The 16,732-nt window shown below is 40.9% G+C and overlaps 1 protein-coding gene across 2 annotated transcripts in view; it reads left to right on the forward strand.

Annotated features, from left to right (window-relative positions):
- The window catches only part of AFF2 (ALF transcription elongation factor 2), a 337,074-nt gene that overhangs the window by 170,072 nt on the left and 150,270 nt on the right, over positions 1–16,732 (forward strand). For both annotated transcript variants that reach the window (XM_067304178.1, XM_067304179.1), the window contains exon 4: positions 13,246–13,290. In XM_067304178.1, coding sequence (XP_067160279.1) covers positions 13,246–13,290 — 45 coding nt within the window. The remainder of the gene's footprint in view (positions 1–13,245; positions 13,291–16,732) is intronic.

Here is a 16,732-nt window from a genome sequence, read left to right on the forward strand (position 1 = left end):
TTGATAGAATAATGTATCATTGCATAATACATATTAGGTCTCCTGTTCCCTGTTCCCCCTTCCTACTCCCAAAAAGGAAACTTTTTAGCATCCTGATAAGATGCTGAGAATTGCTAGCCATCTTCAGCTAAAAATGAAGGAAAAAGACATTTAGGGTTTAATGTAACATGTCTTCCAAGTTGACTTAAATGCTTGTTTAATAGCTTTGAGATTAGTGCAAGCATAATAAATTTATTTATAGGGAAATTCCTGGCCAAAGACCTCTGGTCAGCTCCAGAATACCAGAACAAAAGATTTACTGACTACCTAAAATAGTGATATTATTTTCAGATTCAGAAGTCCTTTGTGCTTTACATTAGCCTGTCTGCGACGAGGAAAGGCCTCCTGCTGATTCTCCAGCTTCTGGAGTTACTCTGGATAGTACAATACATATGGGTCAGTTTATTTACCTTGTGTTTGGAGCTTTTACAGATTCACATTATGTCTCCTCTACAAATCTTGTTTTTCTGCTCACGGCATCAGTCAAAATAAATGGAGGGAGTGCACCCGGCCCAGGATGCTGCAGGGAATTCCCCTGGAGCGTCCCCAGTCTCCTAATGCGTCAGTGTCTTTTCTAGTCCGTTTCTGATGGGGTCCGGCAGCAGGTCAACATCCTTAGGTAAAGAAAGGCTTCCTGAAGTGAGCAGCAGTCGCAGAAAGTAAAATTAATGGGAGCCGGCATCTGTTGATCTCTTTGACAATAAGGAATTTCACTGCCAACATTTAGAAACCATTGGAAATGGTCTCCATTGGAAACCAGATTTCGACTTTCTGCCCTGGGCTGCCAAAAGTATTTCAGCATAAAATGCTAAAGTAAGTTGAACTTTGAATTATAATTTCAATGACTGTCTAGTGAAATGGATTAATGCTCTGGCACTGCACCTTTGAGGCTTTGGCTCGAATCTTGTAGGATAAAAATCTGTCTGCTTTGACAGTTGAAAAGGTCAGAAGTGAAATAATGTCAGGTGGTCTTAGTCCAATTCAATGTCTCGATTAAGAAGTAGATGTAAAAGTTGTTGATGTGGGATTTCATATCAGATACTTTGCAAAAATAGAAATCATTTTTTATTTACATTTTATCAGTAAAATTAGTGCCGGACTGCTGCATTCTGGAGCTGTGATGCCTAGTTCAGGCTTTGAGAACATTGGATTTCAAAGTGAAGAAAATATAGGTTACAATATGCAGGTATCTTTAAAGTTCACATCAGTTCCCTGCTCTCATTAATACTGTTTTTTAACAAAGGTATTCCTAGTCACGCAAATGCAGTGGAAAGTAGAATGGAGCTCAAAAGCTTGTATCCATCATGAAATTAATTCCCTGGTATTTGAGCATGTCAAATGTAGCTTCGTTTAAATGTTTTTTAAAGTTTAATTTGGAGATTTTTATTAGCTGAGAGTGTATAGGAAGAGCATGTTTTTGTCACTGTTTAGACAAGACAAGGGATCTCTTCAATTTGCCCTTTGAAACTGCTTCTGTTCAATTTCTAAATTCTTAAATAGGGTTGTGATTAAAGAACAAGATATGGATATTTGCATAATATATTTTTCTCCTTGTTTGCATACCTATGCATATGATTTTATGTGATATTAATATAAACATGTAAATAATTTCCCCAGACCTCCCTGCAAAAAGGTCACTATGGCAAAAATTTTCAGTACTAGTAACAGGAATTTCTTTGGGGAAAAAGAAACAAATGAAGGGTTTGCGACAACGTGTCTCAGTGACGGGAACGCTTGCTAATCGAGTTGCAGGGCACTTTGGCTGTCTGAGTTGCCCCAGCCTCCCTTCTCGTGAGGGCTCCTCGTGTGTCAGGAGGTCCTGGCACTTCCCTTCGGAGTGAGGCTGCAGGTTTTCTTTGCTCGCTGCAATGAGAAACGCGCATACAAGATAGTGCAAACTGGAAATCAGCCGTCGTGGTAGGCTGCATAAATTGCCCGGTTATGGCTGGTAATCTATTGCAGACGTTCAAATAAGTGAGCATTCACGGCCTTTTCAGCACTGGCAGGCATCTCTGTTTTATTTAATTCCTTTTCCTTCTGTGGGTGTGTGCATGTGGCGTGTTGTGTGGGTTGTTTCAAGTTGTGTTTCCAGCTTAAGGCAAATAAACCCCAGTCTCCATGTGGCCACGATCCAGTACAAGCGCCGATGGAGCTGTACAAACGTGGTAAAGATTAGCTGGCGTTCGGGTAGGCCCGTAAAGCGGGGACGCCACGTGTCGTCCTTCGTCCTCTGCTTTGCCCCCCGTTGGCAGCGCCGGCCAGGGCACCTCGGGGCGCCGGCCGAAGGAGAGCAAGCCTGTTTCTTGTGTGGCAAATGTGCGCTTTTTAGCAGGCTGATCTTCCTGGTGACAAAGCCTTAGGAGAGCCGACAAGATTCAGATGAGCCTCGATGGTGGGGCAGGGCTGACGTGCTCTTGCTTTTTTCTCTCCTAACCGAGATCTATTCAGTGAGGCCCAGGGGAACCTTAAAACCATAGAATTATCTTTTATTTGTTCTATAGATTTTTCTGACCAAAAAAAAAAAAAAAAAGTAACACATGCTGGCACATAAAAGAACTGGAGTTTAACTCAGATGGGATGAAAAAGGAAAAAAGCAGCAGCTCCTCAGTGCCAGGGCCCTCGGCGTGTGTGTGTTCTGCCGGTGGCGGAGGGTGCGGCGGCGCTGAGAGCCAAGCCAGAGAGGCTAAGCACCCTGATTGCGAACCGTTATTTATAACGGAACAAAGTGGTAATTTTGCAACTATCACCACTCAAATATGGGACCATTTCCCTAGTAATAAAACTATTACTCTGTAACTGTTTACTTATCAGGAGACCATTATGTGATTGACGACCTGAAAATGGAGGTTATCTTTCAATTCATTTGAAATGCAAACTGACTAGAAAATCTATAGTTATTGTGGCATATTTTTAAGCGAAATCAGGCACCTACATTGACCTCCTATTTACATTTCTTTGAGAAGAAAAATCACATAAAAGCTATCAAGAAACACATTTCACAGCAGGCAAATTAATTGGTTTTACTGTATTTGAATGGAGGGTTTGTCAAATAAAACATGCCATGACAGTTAATAGTGTCATTTAGAGGCAGAAAATTATTGGCTTATTTGTTATTGGACAAAAGGAAGGCAAACACTTTGTATTAGGAAGTTTTAATGTGTTTAAAATCCTCATTAGGGATTTATGGACATTCTTGCTTAGCATAGCGCCTCATTAATTTGAGGCTAAACAGTTACTTCTGTGTTTCAATTCCAATTTTTTTTCCCCTTTTCTTTAATTAGATCTCACATTAGAGTTTGGTCTCTACACCACTGGAGATGTAGAATTAATTAATGTGATTTATAAATCTAATGGAAGTGAGTTATTCTTAGATATCTTTTCGTTTTAGTGAGCACTTTAACTGCATGTAGCATAAGTGCACACAGATCTAAGAGATTTTGGGAGCTCAGGAAAAGTATGCGACTTCTGCATTGAATACATTTAGCAGCATCCCTTGACATTAATACATCAAAGCGTTTTAATTAGAAATGTAACTAAGAGGGAGGCCATAAAGATCCCATTCAAAATCAGATTTTCTTTGTTCTAAGTTCTGTTCTGTCCAAAAAGTGTTATTTTACTTCCCCTTTTGTGTGATAACCGTGATATTTGGTGGCAGTTAGGATAATCATGTGCTTTACTATTTAATGAGTATAAGACCTGGCTCTTAATGTAGTCTGAATTTCGATCAGATCCCAATAAAGACATAATCATTCATCTCACTATTTTGTGATTATTAGTAGGAGGAAAATGGCTTTTATTTCTTGGAGGAATTTTATTTATTTGTTTAAAGTTTATGTAAAAATGTATTTGTGCAGAATAACTATGCTAACAAGTAGTGCTGGTATTTAAACTTTAATATATTTCAATATACAGGGGGTTTTTTTCCTCCCTGGATAGGTCCATGTCCTTTCTCTTTGAATTCTGGCCTTCTATTTTGAAGAGACAATCTAAAATTGCAATTTGCAAGTTGCTAACTCTAGCAGAGCGACATATGAAAATGACTAATTTGCAAACCAGCTTTGAGCAATTAATTTGGGTCCCAGCATTGGCCTTGCAGCTGTGCAAACTCCTGTCAAATTAAACTGAGGAGTACATTTGTTTGTGAGGATATTCATACCTGCTCAAAAAAAAAAAGTTAAATAACCAACACCACCAGCCACTGTATTTTTGCAGGTACATTAAAGATATTGTCAAATGTAAACAAATGCTTAAAAACATTCTTCTTTAAAAGTTCAAAAAAAATGTTACAATCTGAATTCATGAGGTCAAATAATGCTTCAGGTTACACTGATGCCGCTTCCCTGCCATCAGTGGAGGTTTAGCAGTGTCATGAAGGGCACAATTTGACCTGACAACTTTGCTACTATTTTAGCAGGAACTTACACAACTCAGGCAACAAATCACAACCTGATTCTGGTCCCTCTCTTGCTGGTATGTACTGGGAGTAGGCACTAAATTACATTCATGTAAAATAGATTTAAATGAGATCCAATTCCAGGTTATATTAAATTTAGATGATTACGTCTGTATGGTAAAGGGATTTTGAAGGATTTCCAAGAGGTTCTCCTCAAAGAGTTACACCAGGAATAAATATGGCTTCTGATTTACATTACTATAACTGAGAGCAAATAAACTTGGAAGGCAAATTCACTTCACATTCATTTTATACTTACACTGCTGCATCATCTTCAGAGGAGTTAGATTTCATTCGCACCGGTGAAAGTAACAGAAGAAATAGCCACTTGATCTTTTTTTCTGCCACACCGTATATCTCACAGCACCAGAGGGTTGCACAATCTGTTAGTCAGGCTTTGATGTTTAACGTGGACAAGTGCGCAGTGGCATTTTAGGTCAGTGTGCCTTTTATCAGCAATTTAATGGAAAGACATAAGGTAATCTTCTTCCAGAACAAGGTGAAAATACCGAGGCACATAAGTAAATGTACTTACTTTACATAAGTAAATAAGTACCTGTGATCACTGGGGGAAGAGATACAGGTACACAGATAGACAGATAGAAAGAAAGAGAAGAAGAAAATACTGAGTTCCAAATCTGCTCGGTCTTTGTCGATATTAAATGGGATGTAACAGCTTTTATGCAAGCAAGTCAATGTTTGGAACAAAAATTAATACTGCAAATGCTGCTTTCGTTGGAGCCTGGCTGAATACTGACATCACTCTGGTATTATCATCGTGGTGAGCTTCTAAAATACTACATTCAGAATATTCCATAAGTAAAATGTGCAGCCTTACCTGCATTAAAAAACTCCCAGGAGACCTTAAAGTGAGAGATCACTTTATCAGACTTCTCTCTCTAATAGAGTTTGGCAATTTGCTGCATGAAAATAATGGAGAACCATTGAGTTTAAATTGAACATCAGCATATTGTGCTTTCATGGAGACTGTTTCATGCTGATCAACATTGAAATGGTATTGTTAAAAGAAAACATCAAAGAAGGAAAAAAAAGGGCTAAATTCAGCATGCACTGGGCAGAACAAGAAAAATATAATTGTCACATCCAGGTCAGCCTGGTATGAGTTGCTGTAGCAGAACAAAATACCAGTTAAAAACACATTGCCTTGCTGTTGGGATTTTTCTCACTGGGAGGTCACTGTAAGCAGAGTTCATTGGAGGGAAGTCAGGCTGTAATCCCTCCCGAACTGTGCACTAGCGCCTACCTGAGCGCCCCAACACAGTGTCAGCACACCATTTTGAGTGTCTCGCAGGTGACTGGAGAGGAATTTATTAGAGTAGCTGGCTACTGTGTGAAACTAAACCTATTCATTTGGCTTCTGAACTAGAGACCTTTTTGGAAGTTCACCGAAGTCAGTGCGAGTCTGATTCGGTCAGGTTTTGGATCATGCCAGTAAGCTGTTCTCCTAGCTGGTATGTGTTACTCAAGGGAAGAGGCATACACTTCCCCAAGTAACCCTGCAAGAGCAGCACTGACTGCAGGCCAGGCTGTCTTAGTTTAATAGATTAAGTAACTTGGTCCACTCCTTAAAACCTTTTGCTGTTTTCAGGTTCTCCAGTAAACGTGTATTTGGCAAAACCTCTTCATAGTCTAGTGTTTGTCTTAAGGGGGAACAGAGGAACAGCTGTCTGCATTTTGTTTTAGGCGATAGTTTTTCTTTCTTTCCTAATTTATATATATCTATCTACAGTATATATTTTCACAGACTTTTTAATAAGCCCCTGGAGATATTTTGGGGGTTGAAATAATGTGAAATGTAGTCTTCTCATGGAATTTTGGTTCCAAGATGGTGGAGGCACTATAAGAAAACAGTGAATATACATTATTTGTGACCCGTAAATGGCTCCCTTGAGAGTTAATAACCCTGTGAAAAACACATATATGTGTTTGGATACCAAAGGAACAATTTCATTTGGATTTTTTTGAATGCCACCACCATGTTTGACTTCATTCAGATTCCTCCATGGCCCAAACACAGTCCTAATGTATGTTGGTAATAACCTCATGAATATCAAATACACCAGAAGAAATACCACTTAGGCTACAATATTCATTCCTTGCTCTTTTGCTGCCCCTATTCTTACCCATTTGCACTGAAGTTAGTAAGGAAGAGCCAGGATACTCCCAGCTAGTGAGATTAGCTTGACATCTATTTCAGGTGTCTTTAATAGGAATGACCCTTTTGGGACAAAATGTTAGCAAGATAGGAAAGAGACAAAAGCATGAATTGTAAAACAACCCACAGAGATTAGAAAACTAGGCTCTGTGTAGTGGCATGAAATTCACTCCCAGTAAATGGGTGGCAGCCCTCCTCCAGAGGGGAAATGTAGAGCCTGAATACCAACTGAGGGGCAGGCTGCTATCTAGGAAGGGGTGAGTCTGGAAGAGGTATATGGAGTGACTGAAGAGAGAAAATGAACTGTGAGCTTGCAAGGAAATACTGATGGAGATCAAAGGAAAGCTGGTGTCTGAAAGGCATGGGTATAGACACCATTCAAAGGCAGGTGAAGTATTGAAACTTCTTAGGTTGATAGTGAGAATATTGCAAAAATGGAATTACAGATTCCTCTAGGTTGGAAGGACATTCAAAGGTCATCTAGTCCAACCTTTCGCTCAAAGTAGGCCCAATATTGCAATTTGCTCAGGGCCTTGCCCAGTTGAACTGAGAACATCTCCAAGGATGGAAATTCCCCCACCTCTTAGTGTCCCTGGTCCAGTGTCTGACCACACTCATGATAGAAAATTGTTTCCTTCTGTTGAGTTGGAATTTCCTGTGTCTGTTGCCTCTCATCCCATCCCTGTGAATCTGTGGGAACAGTCTGACTCTGTCTCCTTTGCACCCCACCATTACATGGTTGAGGACAGCAGATCTCCTTTCTGTCTTCTCTTCTCTGGGCTGAACAGGCCCAGCTGTCTCAGCCTCTCCTCGTGTGCCATATGCTCCAACCCCCTGACCACGGTGGTAGCCCTCAGCTGGACCTTGCTCCAGTATGCCACTGTCTTTCTCGTGCTGGGGAGCCCAAAACCAAACAGAGTACTCCCAAGGGAGTACTGAATAGAGAGCAAGGATCACATCCTTTAACCGTGCTAGCTACCTTCCTGCTGTTGCAGCCCAGCATGCAGTTGGCCTTCTTTATGCCAGGGCACACTGCTGACTCCTGTTCAACCTGTTGTCCACCAGGACCCCCAGGTCCTTATCTGCAAAGCAGCTTTCTAGACAGTCAGCCCCCAGACTGCACTGCTGTACTGGGTTATTCCATCCCAGGGACAGGACTTTACACTTGCCTTGTTTGAACTTTGTGACATTCCTGAATGAAATAGAAAGGGGTTAATCACAAATGCTATGATAATATTAAGACACGACCTCAGAAATGTGTTTCTTACCTGGTTTAATCCCTACATTTACTGCTCTATTTTTATGTTTGTAACATCTAGCTGCACTAAATAGCCATGTATTTTAGCTAACGCTGTTTTAACAAATCTGTCCATTCCGTTGGCAGTAGGGTGAGTGTGGGTCACCTGCACATTAAACTCGCATTGAGGAACTCTGCAGCAGGATGCTTGCATTAAAGGCATTCAGAAAGGCACTAGAAAGAGTTGTGGATGATAGCCCCATAAGTGGCTGTTAAACACAACGATCCATATGCAGCCACCACTAGCTAAGACTATTTTGTGAACTATAGCCTGGCTGAAGCTGGGTGGACATCACTCTATTGGAGTGTCTTAGAGGATTCTGTATATGCTCAGTTCTTATGGTCTTCCCTGAGCAGCTGCTCTTGGTCACTACAAGACAGGATACCAGCCTTGGTGGACCTTTGGTCTGATCTAGTATGGCCAGTCACAATATTCTTATGAGTCTAAGACTTATGAGGGAAGCCTCACTTTTCCACCGTATCTGGAAACCCTGCTATTCTTAGTATTGCCTAACCCATTTCTCACCTGCATTAATCAAAAAAGAAGTACCCTCCGTTGATGGGAAGCCTGACAGGAGCTGGAGGCGTTCATAGGACTAGGCTTCTGCTGACAGTCCTGTTTTTGCTGCTTCTGGTTTTCTAAGTGTTTTCCTCTTATCACTGTGTGGTGTACACTGGAAATGATCAATCAAGGCTCGTGCACAGAATCTTTTCATGCTAGCAAGTGAAAAATCAATTTGTGCTCAAAGGAGTAAACAGTAGTATGAGCTTCATCTCCCCAGAGTCAAATTGGGTTCCTTGATAAAGGATATGACAATGAAAGCTGAGTTGTTGATGTATAAGCACTTAGGGGCTCATATGCAAGATGAAAGTGGGTCCCTATAATCATTTAACATGCTGTATTTGTCTTTCCAATAAGACAAAGATGGGAAAAAGAAGATACTTGTTGAATGCCAGTTGTGCATCAGTAAAGCCAGAGGGGTTGTTCACGAATAGTTTATCCAGATGAAAATATAGTCGGTCAGTTCTTGGCAAAGAGATTATTCATTGCTGCCTTCTGCTTCCCAACATTTGAATTCTCAGGACTATTCTGATAGGTCTGTTGGAAGATTTTGTTGTTAGCGTTTCAGAGGAATGCCCACTGTCTGATGTAAATTACAGGGAAAGGGGACTTTAGATGATATTGTTGTGCTACGAAAACAAAATCTGATCTCATGCAGTTTATAAATTGTGTGGGAGGTAAGAGTGGTCAAGGAAGTGTTGAATGAAAAAATGGAAGGTTAGAGCAACACGACTCATCAGATATTGTAACCATTCACCCAATGTCATTTGATCTGTGTAACAGTAAAGTTAGTATTCCCTCATTCTTATATTTCTACCCTCCTTTCCTCTCTTTAAAGTTTAACACTGAGCCATCCAAGCCATACATTAAACCTTTGGTTCCACATCATTTAAGTTCTATTCCTTCTCTTGTGAGACTGAAATGTGAAGACAGCCTTCTAATACTAGCTTTTTTTAGGTGGAATATTTTGACTATCTATCTGACCTTTTTTTTTTTTCCTTGCCTGGAAGCAGTATTTAAAAGTAAACATGAACCTTTTTGATGCAAAAGAGTTTTGCCAGATTAAAATGAAATAAGTTTAAAGGAAGATAAGTTTAGTGTACCATGTAACTGTTGTAAAATCTTTTTGTTTTGATTGAAGTTACATTACCTCAGGACTTATGTCTGCAGCTTATGTAATATAACTGTTCTTCAGTCCGAACTTCATGAATACACTGCAGAATAAGAGAAGAGCTCATGATGTAAGCTGCAAATACTCGGTCTTACAGAAACGAAAATCCTGGAGTCTGTCCTTTCTGCTGAGTCTGAACATGTTGTTCACAAAGGAAGAAAGGCACCGAAAGTGTGTACAAATGAAAGCTCTTATCCTCCTTTTTAGAATCTGATTACTGAGGAAAGCTGAAAAAAGAGAGGGGGTAGAGAATCACATAACAGTACCTCAACTACTTGAATTTTATTAGATTAGGGAAGTAGTAGTATGGGATGTCCAATCTTGATTAAACTACTGGAGAAATGTGGCATTTTATTAATGGCAATTCTAATAACAATTTGTTCTAGCACTAGTACTTAGGTAGGTAATGAATATTGCGTTGCCTGTGTTTCACTCTGCCCTGATGAATCTGCGCTTGGATCCCATGGTGTGCCATGTAGGCCTGCTTGCACTTGTTAGCTGAATGCAAGTGTTTATGGACAATTAACTTGCAGTTTTTGATTCACGCTTTGAAAGGTTGGGAGGTTGTTTTTTCTTTCTTTTTTTTTTCCAGGATAGACTAAGTCTCTAATAGAGCTGTGCTTTTCAAGTCCCTTAGAATGTGCAGCTATAGCATGAATTTAGAAAAATGGTCTCATTTCTTTAGAAATCCATTAATAGTAATGTACTGAAAGACTCTTACATTGATCTTTTCTCTGATAGCTGTGTTGTAATAATTATTCTTTTAATGTTTGCATTAATCTAAATGTTTTCCGCTTTGTGCCAGCTCCTACTTGGATCTCCCTATATGACAATCACAGCACTTTGACATCTTGCATTACTTTAATACCAGTGATTCAAAACAAAGCAATGCCAAAGGGAACAAAAGTTCTGTCAAGCCATTAAAATCTTCTTTGCCATTAACACAATTAAATTGATGCATGAGCATTTAAAGTTATTAGCAAGTGCTGCCAGCAGAAGCTGGTTGTGATTGCATAATATATAGCAGGCTTTATTAAAGTAAAATGGCATGTTTATTATTATTATCATCATTAGTTCTACAGTAATATAAACTTAAACAGGGCTGTGAATTGGGAGAGCCCTGAGAAACAAGTAAGAACGTGCTTTGCCCTGTGTTAATAGTCCAGGGCACATTTAGGACATTTCTAGACGAAGGAATACATGCAGCGCCACGGCCAACCATCAGAAATGGCATGTGCAATGGCTAAATGAAGGGAGGGCTCTGCACCTCCACTGCGCCAAATCCTCCTAGTCCGACCAGCTCAGCTGGAGTTTGAGCTGCTCTTGTTACTGTGTAGGAGTTTTTGTAGTTGGTGGTAACTTTGTGGTTGTAACTGCAGAGTTATTGGGGGGGGGATATTTGTTTTGTTTTCTCTTATGCCAACATAACTAACTTTTCCATGAAAAAATTCAAGAGTGTTTTAGAGACATATATTCCCACTATTAACCAGCACATTGCAGTAATACTGTTTTTGCTGATCTGAAGGGTGGTGGGTATAGGTTAACTGGATTCCTCTCTGACTGAGAAGTTGCTTATGAGGTGTGAAAAACACAGATAAGCAAAGAACTTAGAGGTTTAGAGGAAAAAGTGACTGCAGTGAAAAGTAGGAGGATGTCGTAAGGGCAATGAAGCATTGGAAAAGCAAGTAATGTGATATGAAGGTGGAATCAATGCCTATTGCAGTAAATGGTAACTGTCCATTGGAAATTTTCAGCCTAGGTTTGCTAGGTAGCATTTGAGTTGAGTAGAAAATGGGAACAAATTTAAAGCTCTTTTTTTTGGTTGATTAGTTTTTCTTAAGTGAAATCATGGAAAATGATAACCTGTAGTTACTAAAGTACATAAAGTCACTAATATTCCTCCCGTGTAGTCATATTCACTCGAGTACCAACTCAAGTATCAATATCTTTACCAAGATATTGATGAATTTGGGGGAATTCAGAGAACAATGCTGAAATATGCTAAAAGGATGGAAAATCTTGTTTATCAGGAAAGAAAGTGAAAGTTGAACATGCAGCATAGGAGAGGAAAAAAGTGGAGTATAACGCTACATGTCTGTGTAAGTATGAAGGAAAGTAATGAATTACTTAGAGTACTGGGAAGAGCTCTAGAAACAGAGGCTGAGGTGACACTAAAAGCAAAATTTAAGCTAATTATCATAAAAAAAGCCAAATAAACTAAAACACTACTCCAAATTTTATTAAGGGGAGGGGTTGGAGACCCATTTCCCTAGAGTTTTTGAATGAGACTAGTCAAAATACTAGAAGATATGGGAAAATGCGGTGCATTAGCAGGGAATGAACTTGACCTAATAGGTCTTTCTGGTCTTTGACTTTTGTAGCTTTATGGATTTATTCTTGAAGCTTAGTGCTGGTTGAAATATAGGAGGAAAGCAGGTCAGTGCTTTCAGTCAGGCTCTATAGCAGATTAGGAAGACAGGGATTAAATTTAGTCATGAATGTCCCTTACCAAGTAGTTACCAAGGGCAATAAGGTAGAAGTATTGGGCGGAAAAATCTCTCTGAATATTTATGTGTACCAAGCACTTACCTCCTCTAGGCACCTCCCTGAGTATTGTCTCTTCCTCTTCTGCTGCACCCCCATGACAAGAACCTGTCATCTGTACTTGCAAGTATGGAAAAACAGTTGTATGTATGGGTCAAATCTGCCTGTTGTTTATGTAATTGTTCACAGTATTTAGAGTTTTTGTGCTATTTTATATACTTGGGATGAGAAATTGTGGCAAATGCTATAATGCATTTAAACAAGTATATTGTTTGATTAGAAGATGTTAAGGGCACCAGTGTCTGTGTGTGTGTGTATATGCGCATGCATGCGTGCTTGCGTGCATAGATATAATGCATCTTTCCCAGGAGAGGGGGAATAGCTGTCATGCCTCCCAGAATGGATTTGTGTGTGCTGTTCAGTCTTCAGAGGCTACTTAACCTGGAACAGGTCAAAGTGAGGGACAAGAGAATCAGCAACCACCCTTATAGTCTAACCAGTATTTTACTACAGTATGTGTTTAAGTTTTAAGAGCTGTCTTGGCTGTTAGCCTATTAAGCTGTAGGATAAGATAGTTGATAACAGCTTTCTCCTAACTGCTATCACCTCTGTCCTTAGGTGCAGCAGGCTGTAAGTTAAACCAAACTGCATGCTCTCTCTGAAGGCTGCCGATAGGAATAACAGTGGGATCTTCTTCAATTATAGAAGTTTCAGGCAATTCTAGTGCCAGTTCTCAACTGTGAGGAAATCAGTGTACTTTATTGCTTCAAAAGTACCATTCCTAGCAAAAAGCAGCGCAAAAGAAAAAAACAACTTTTGACAAAATGAGTCCTGCTGATGATTTATGTTGATCTGAACTGGAAAATTCTGTAGGCAGCAAGCATGGATGCAGCAGTCTTCAGATGGAGGCAGTTCCTTGTTAGCTCTTCACCTGCGTAGTTACAGTCACTGAACTTTGCATCCACAGCCTGACTAAACATTTCTTTTTATTCTTTAAACTTAGGTTACCCTTCCCAATGACTCCAGCTGTGTGGAAGAAATATTACGGGTGAGTAATACCCTTTGCTTTTGTATTTTTTTTATAATTGTAGTACTGTTGTTTCACCTTTTGTGGAGAAGACTTATAAGGCTGTCTTTAACATTGTAGTTAAATAATAATACATCAGTGGGTCTGTATTAAAGAGACACAGCCAAGTTTTGGTAGACCCAGAATGCTGCTTAATGGATAAGGTCAGTTCTCCTAATAGTCCACATCTGCCAGCTTATCTCAGTCAGGATTTACAGCCTTTCCTGTTCTTTTTTAACCTCTCAGTCTCTGTAAGCCTCTTCAAGACTCATTTCTTTCCTACCCTGAGGCAGAGTCACCTTAATTCTCCCACTCGCAGACTGGCCTTCTTTCTTCTTCCCAAACTATAGTTTCTTTGCATTCACAGTTATGTTAAAGACCTACAGATGGTTTTTTTCTGGGAGCTCTGGCCAGTAGCTGAATGCAGAGAGCCAAAACAGCCATTCCAAACTTCGTATGGCTTAATCGCAACAAGAAAAAGATCATATAACAAGAAAAATGGGGAGATATGGGAGTAAATGCAACAAGTTTTATAAATGTAAATCTGTCTTACTTTAACTGTGGGAAGGGCTTTGCCCTAGAGAGGCCAACCTTGGCATCCTCCGTTGGCAGTAAGGTTTGTCTGGGGGTAGGTTTGCACCCCACCAGCCCCTATCTGGGATTTAGGGTTTTCTACATTATGGTTTCAGTTTCCCAGTTCTCAGAGTGGCCTCCCTGAGATTACCGGCCAACCTGCTGCTTTCAGGATAGTGGGGATGATGCTTCAATGGGAACTGATGTTTGCCATGCCCTTTTCACTAGCAGCAAGTAGAAGGCTACTGGAAATGTTTGTCTGCGTGCCTACCTTTGCACAATCTAACCCAGACCTGATTTCATGTACAGCACTCATGCATCAAACTTGCTCAAACAGAGATGGACAGATACTGCTCGTAAAACAGATTAGGCTTTGCAGTATTCATTGCCATCCTTGGGGCAATTGTTTGGGTGGAAACTTGCTCCTGTTTTGTGTACACACATCATTTTTTGGACGATGTTGAAGTCCTTATGTGTTGTCAGTGTTTCTGTAGAAGTAAGTTGAACCAGCAAGCAAGCATGCATGTGCAAACCTGTAATAATGGGCAAGTATGTGTCTGTGTGTGCACCCAGCAGCAACGAAGGGAAGGAAATAAATAAAACTTAGTTTCAGCCTTTGAAGTGGGAAGAGGGTTATTACCTAAAGGACACTAAGGCAGCAAAAACAAAGAAAACGTTGAAAGGCTCTGCAAAATACTTGGTACATTTTAAATGTCTTCTTCCCCTGTTTATGTATTTCAATTAGGTTCATTACTATAGTTGGGATGAATGATTTGCCAACTGGGTAAAGCAGTTGTTTTCAGTAAACATCATCAAAAGCAAATGTGATGTAGCATATTTCAAGGATCAATCATCCAGGTGACAGTTTTAATGTGGGAGCAGTACGTATAAATCACAGGAAGCAGAAATGTTTTTTTCTAATCAAGATGAGGTGATCTTGTTTCCTACCTCATGTCTGTAATTTGAGTCAACAAACGGGCAGAATTTCCCGGGCTTGGTGTGATCCCTGCCAAAATCAGTGCAGGACTTCCCACAGCCTTCAATGAATTTGGGTCAACGGCAGACTCGTGGGAGAGGCACTCTGCAGCCATAGGTAGCGCCTCATCCTGTGAGCAGGTCCATTAAATTCAGGGTGGTGGGAGAAGGCTGGGCTTTGGCACTGGCACACGGGTACGCAGCTGGCACCTGAAAATGGGATACAATGGGATACAACCTGGCAGGTCTTTCTCACCGGAGGGTGCCACAGCCACCCTGAGCTGCCCTTGCTGTGCCCCGGGGTGCAAACTGGTAAGCGTCAGGAGGCATTCCCTGGCACACAGGAGAGCGCCTGTGCTGGGGAGCGCGAACCTCAGTCCCAGCCGGTGGCCTTCAGTGGCACGGCTTTAGGCTTTCAACTTTGTATGGTGCTAAGGCACGCGGGGAAGGAGAAGTACCTGAGTTTTGCCAATGGCTTTGTTCGTGTCAAATTTACAGTGCAGAACAAGCTGGTGGGATACGTGTTTTGGCTGCGTGCAGTGTCTCGTATTCTACTCGACAGGCAAAGGAGAGAAGATAGGTGAGAGACCATGATGCCTGGCAACGGTCGAAATCCATCTCCTGGGTGCCTGTGGGAGTCCTGGGGGGGATATTCAGGCTGACAGTGGCTCCAGGTGAAAGAGGTGACCCATGGCTTCAAGCAGCACCGTGTGCTTTGAGAACCTGGGGCAGGTTCCCAGCTCGGACAGACACTTTCTGGCTTCTTGGGGCCATTTACCTCTGCTCGAAGAGTGTTGGCTTAGCTCTCTGATGCCAGCTTCCCGACGTAAAAGGTGGGCATTAACGTTTCTACACCTGTCAGGGATGTTGCAGAGGGAAACACAAGAAGGATTGCAAGGCACTCGGGTCCCGAAGGGAGATAGATGGGGGTGTGACAGAGTGCGTTTTGACCAACTGTTTGAGTTTGAAGTAAATGGAGCATGTTTTGCTCACTACTGCCTGAATCTGTCTTGCACAATAGGAATTGTGACAGAAAAGAGAGTGCAGCCCAAGACATCTGGCAGTATTATGCACTTATTACAGAGGCAGCTAATAAATCCAAAGCAACACCGTTGCACCCACATGTATCATTGCAGCTGCTTAGCAAAAAGTTTGTAAGAATTGGCAATTTCTGGGCAAGAGCTGCAGGCCTCCGGTGCTGCTGGAGCGGCAGGAGGAGGCAGGCGCGCCACCTGCCCGCTCCCGGGCTGCCCTTCAGGGCATCTCATGGCTCTAAGTTTCTCTTTTTTTTTTTCAAGTCAGGAAATTGAGTGACTTAATTCAGTTTCACCCCTCAGAAAGACACAGTATCTCTTGTAGTTTGTTTTTCACTAGACTTCACAAGTAAGAGGGACCTAAGCTAAGATCTGTGACCTCTGATTTTACAGAGCTCTTTTTTCAAGCTGAACTTGATTAATGGTTTTGTAAATGTAGAGGTTTGCAATTCCTAATCTCCATCTCGATTTATTTTTCTTAAAAAAAAAAAAAAGTTTAATTGAGCTTATGGTCAAAATTTTCCAGTCCAGAAAGGGGAAAGGTCCTGAGCCTATTCAGACCCCTGAGTCTTTAGAGACAAAATTTCACAGTCCTTCAGATTTCCTGAAACATTTGCTCCCTTATGTCATCTTGTGTAAATGCCTCAAGAGCTGTTCATGATACTACAACCAAAGGTTAATGGCAGACCAGTCTCCTCTTGATTTTGTTTTTTTTAACCAGGATGGCTGAGGATGTTGTTAAAAATAAATAAAATAATAAAACCTGTGTTTTACAACTAAGACCAAGCTGTACAAGTAGTACAGAGGATTTGCATTTATTAGGAGTTACTAATCCCAAATAG

The sequence above is a fragment of the Apteryx mantelli genome, chromosome 13 (assembly GCF_036417845.1).
Source record: "Apteryx mantelli isolate bAptMan1 chromosome 13, bAptMan1.hap1, whole genome shotgun sequence".
Taxonomy (NCBI): Eukaryota; Metazoa; Chordata; class Aves; order Apterygiformes; family Apterygidae; genus Apteryx; species Apteryx mantelli.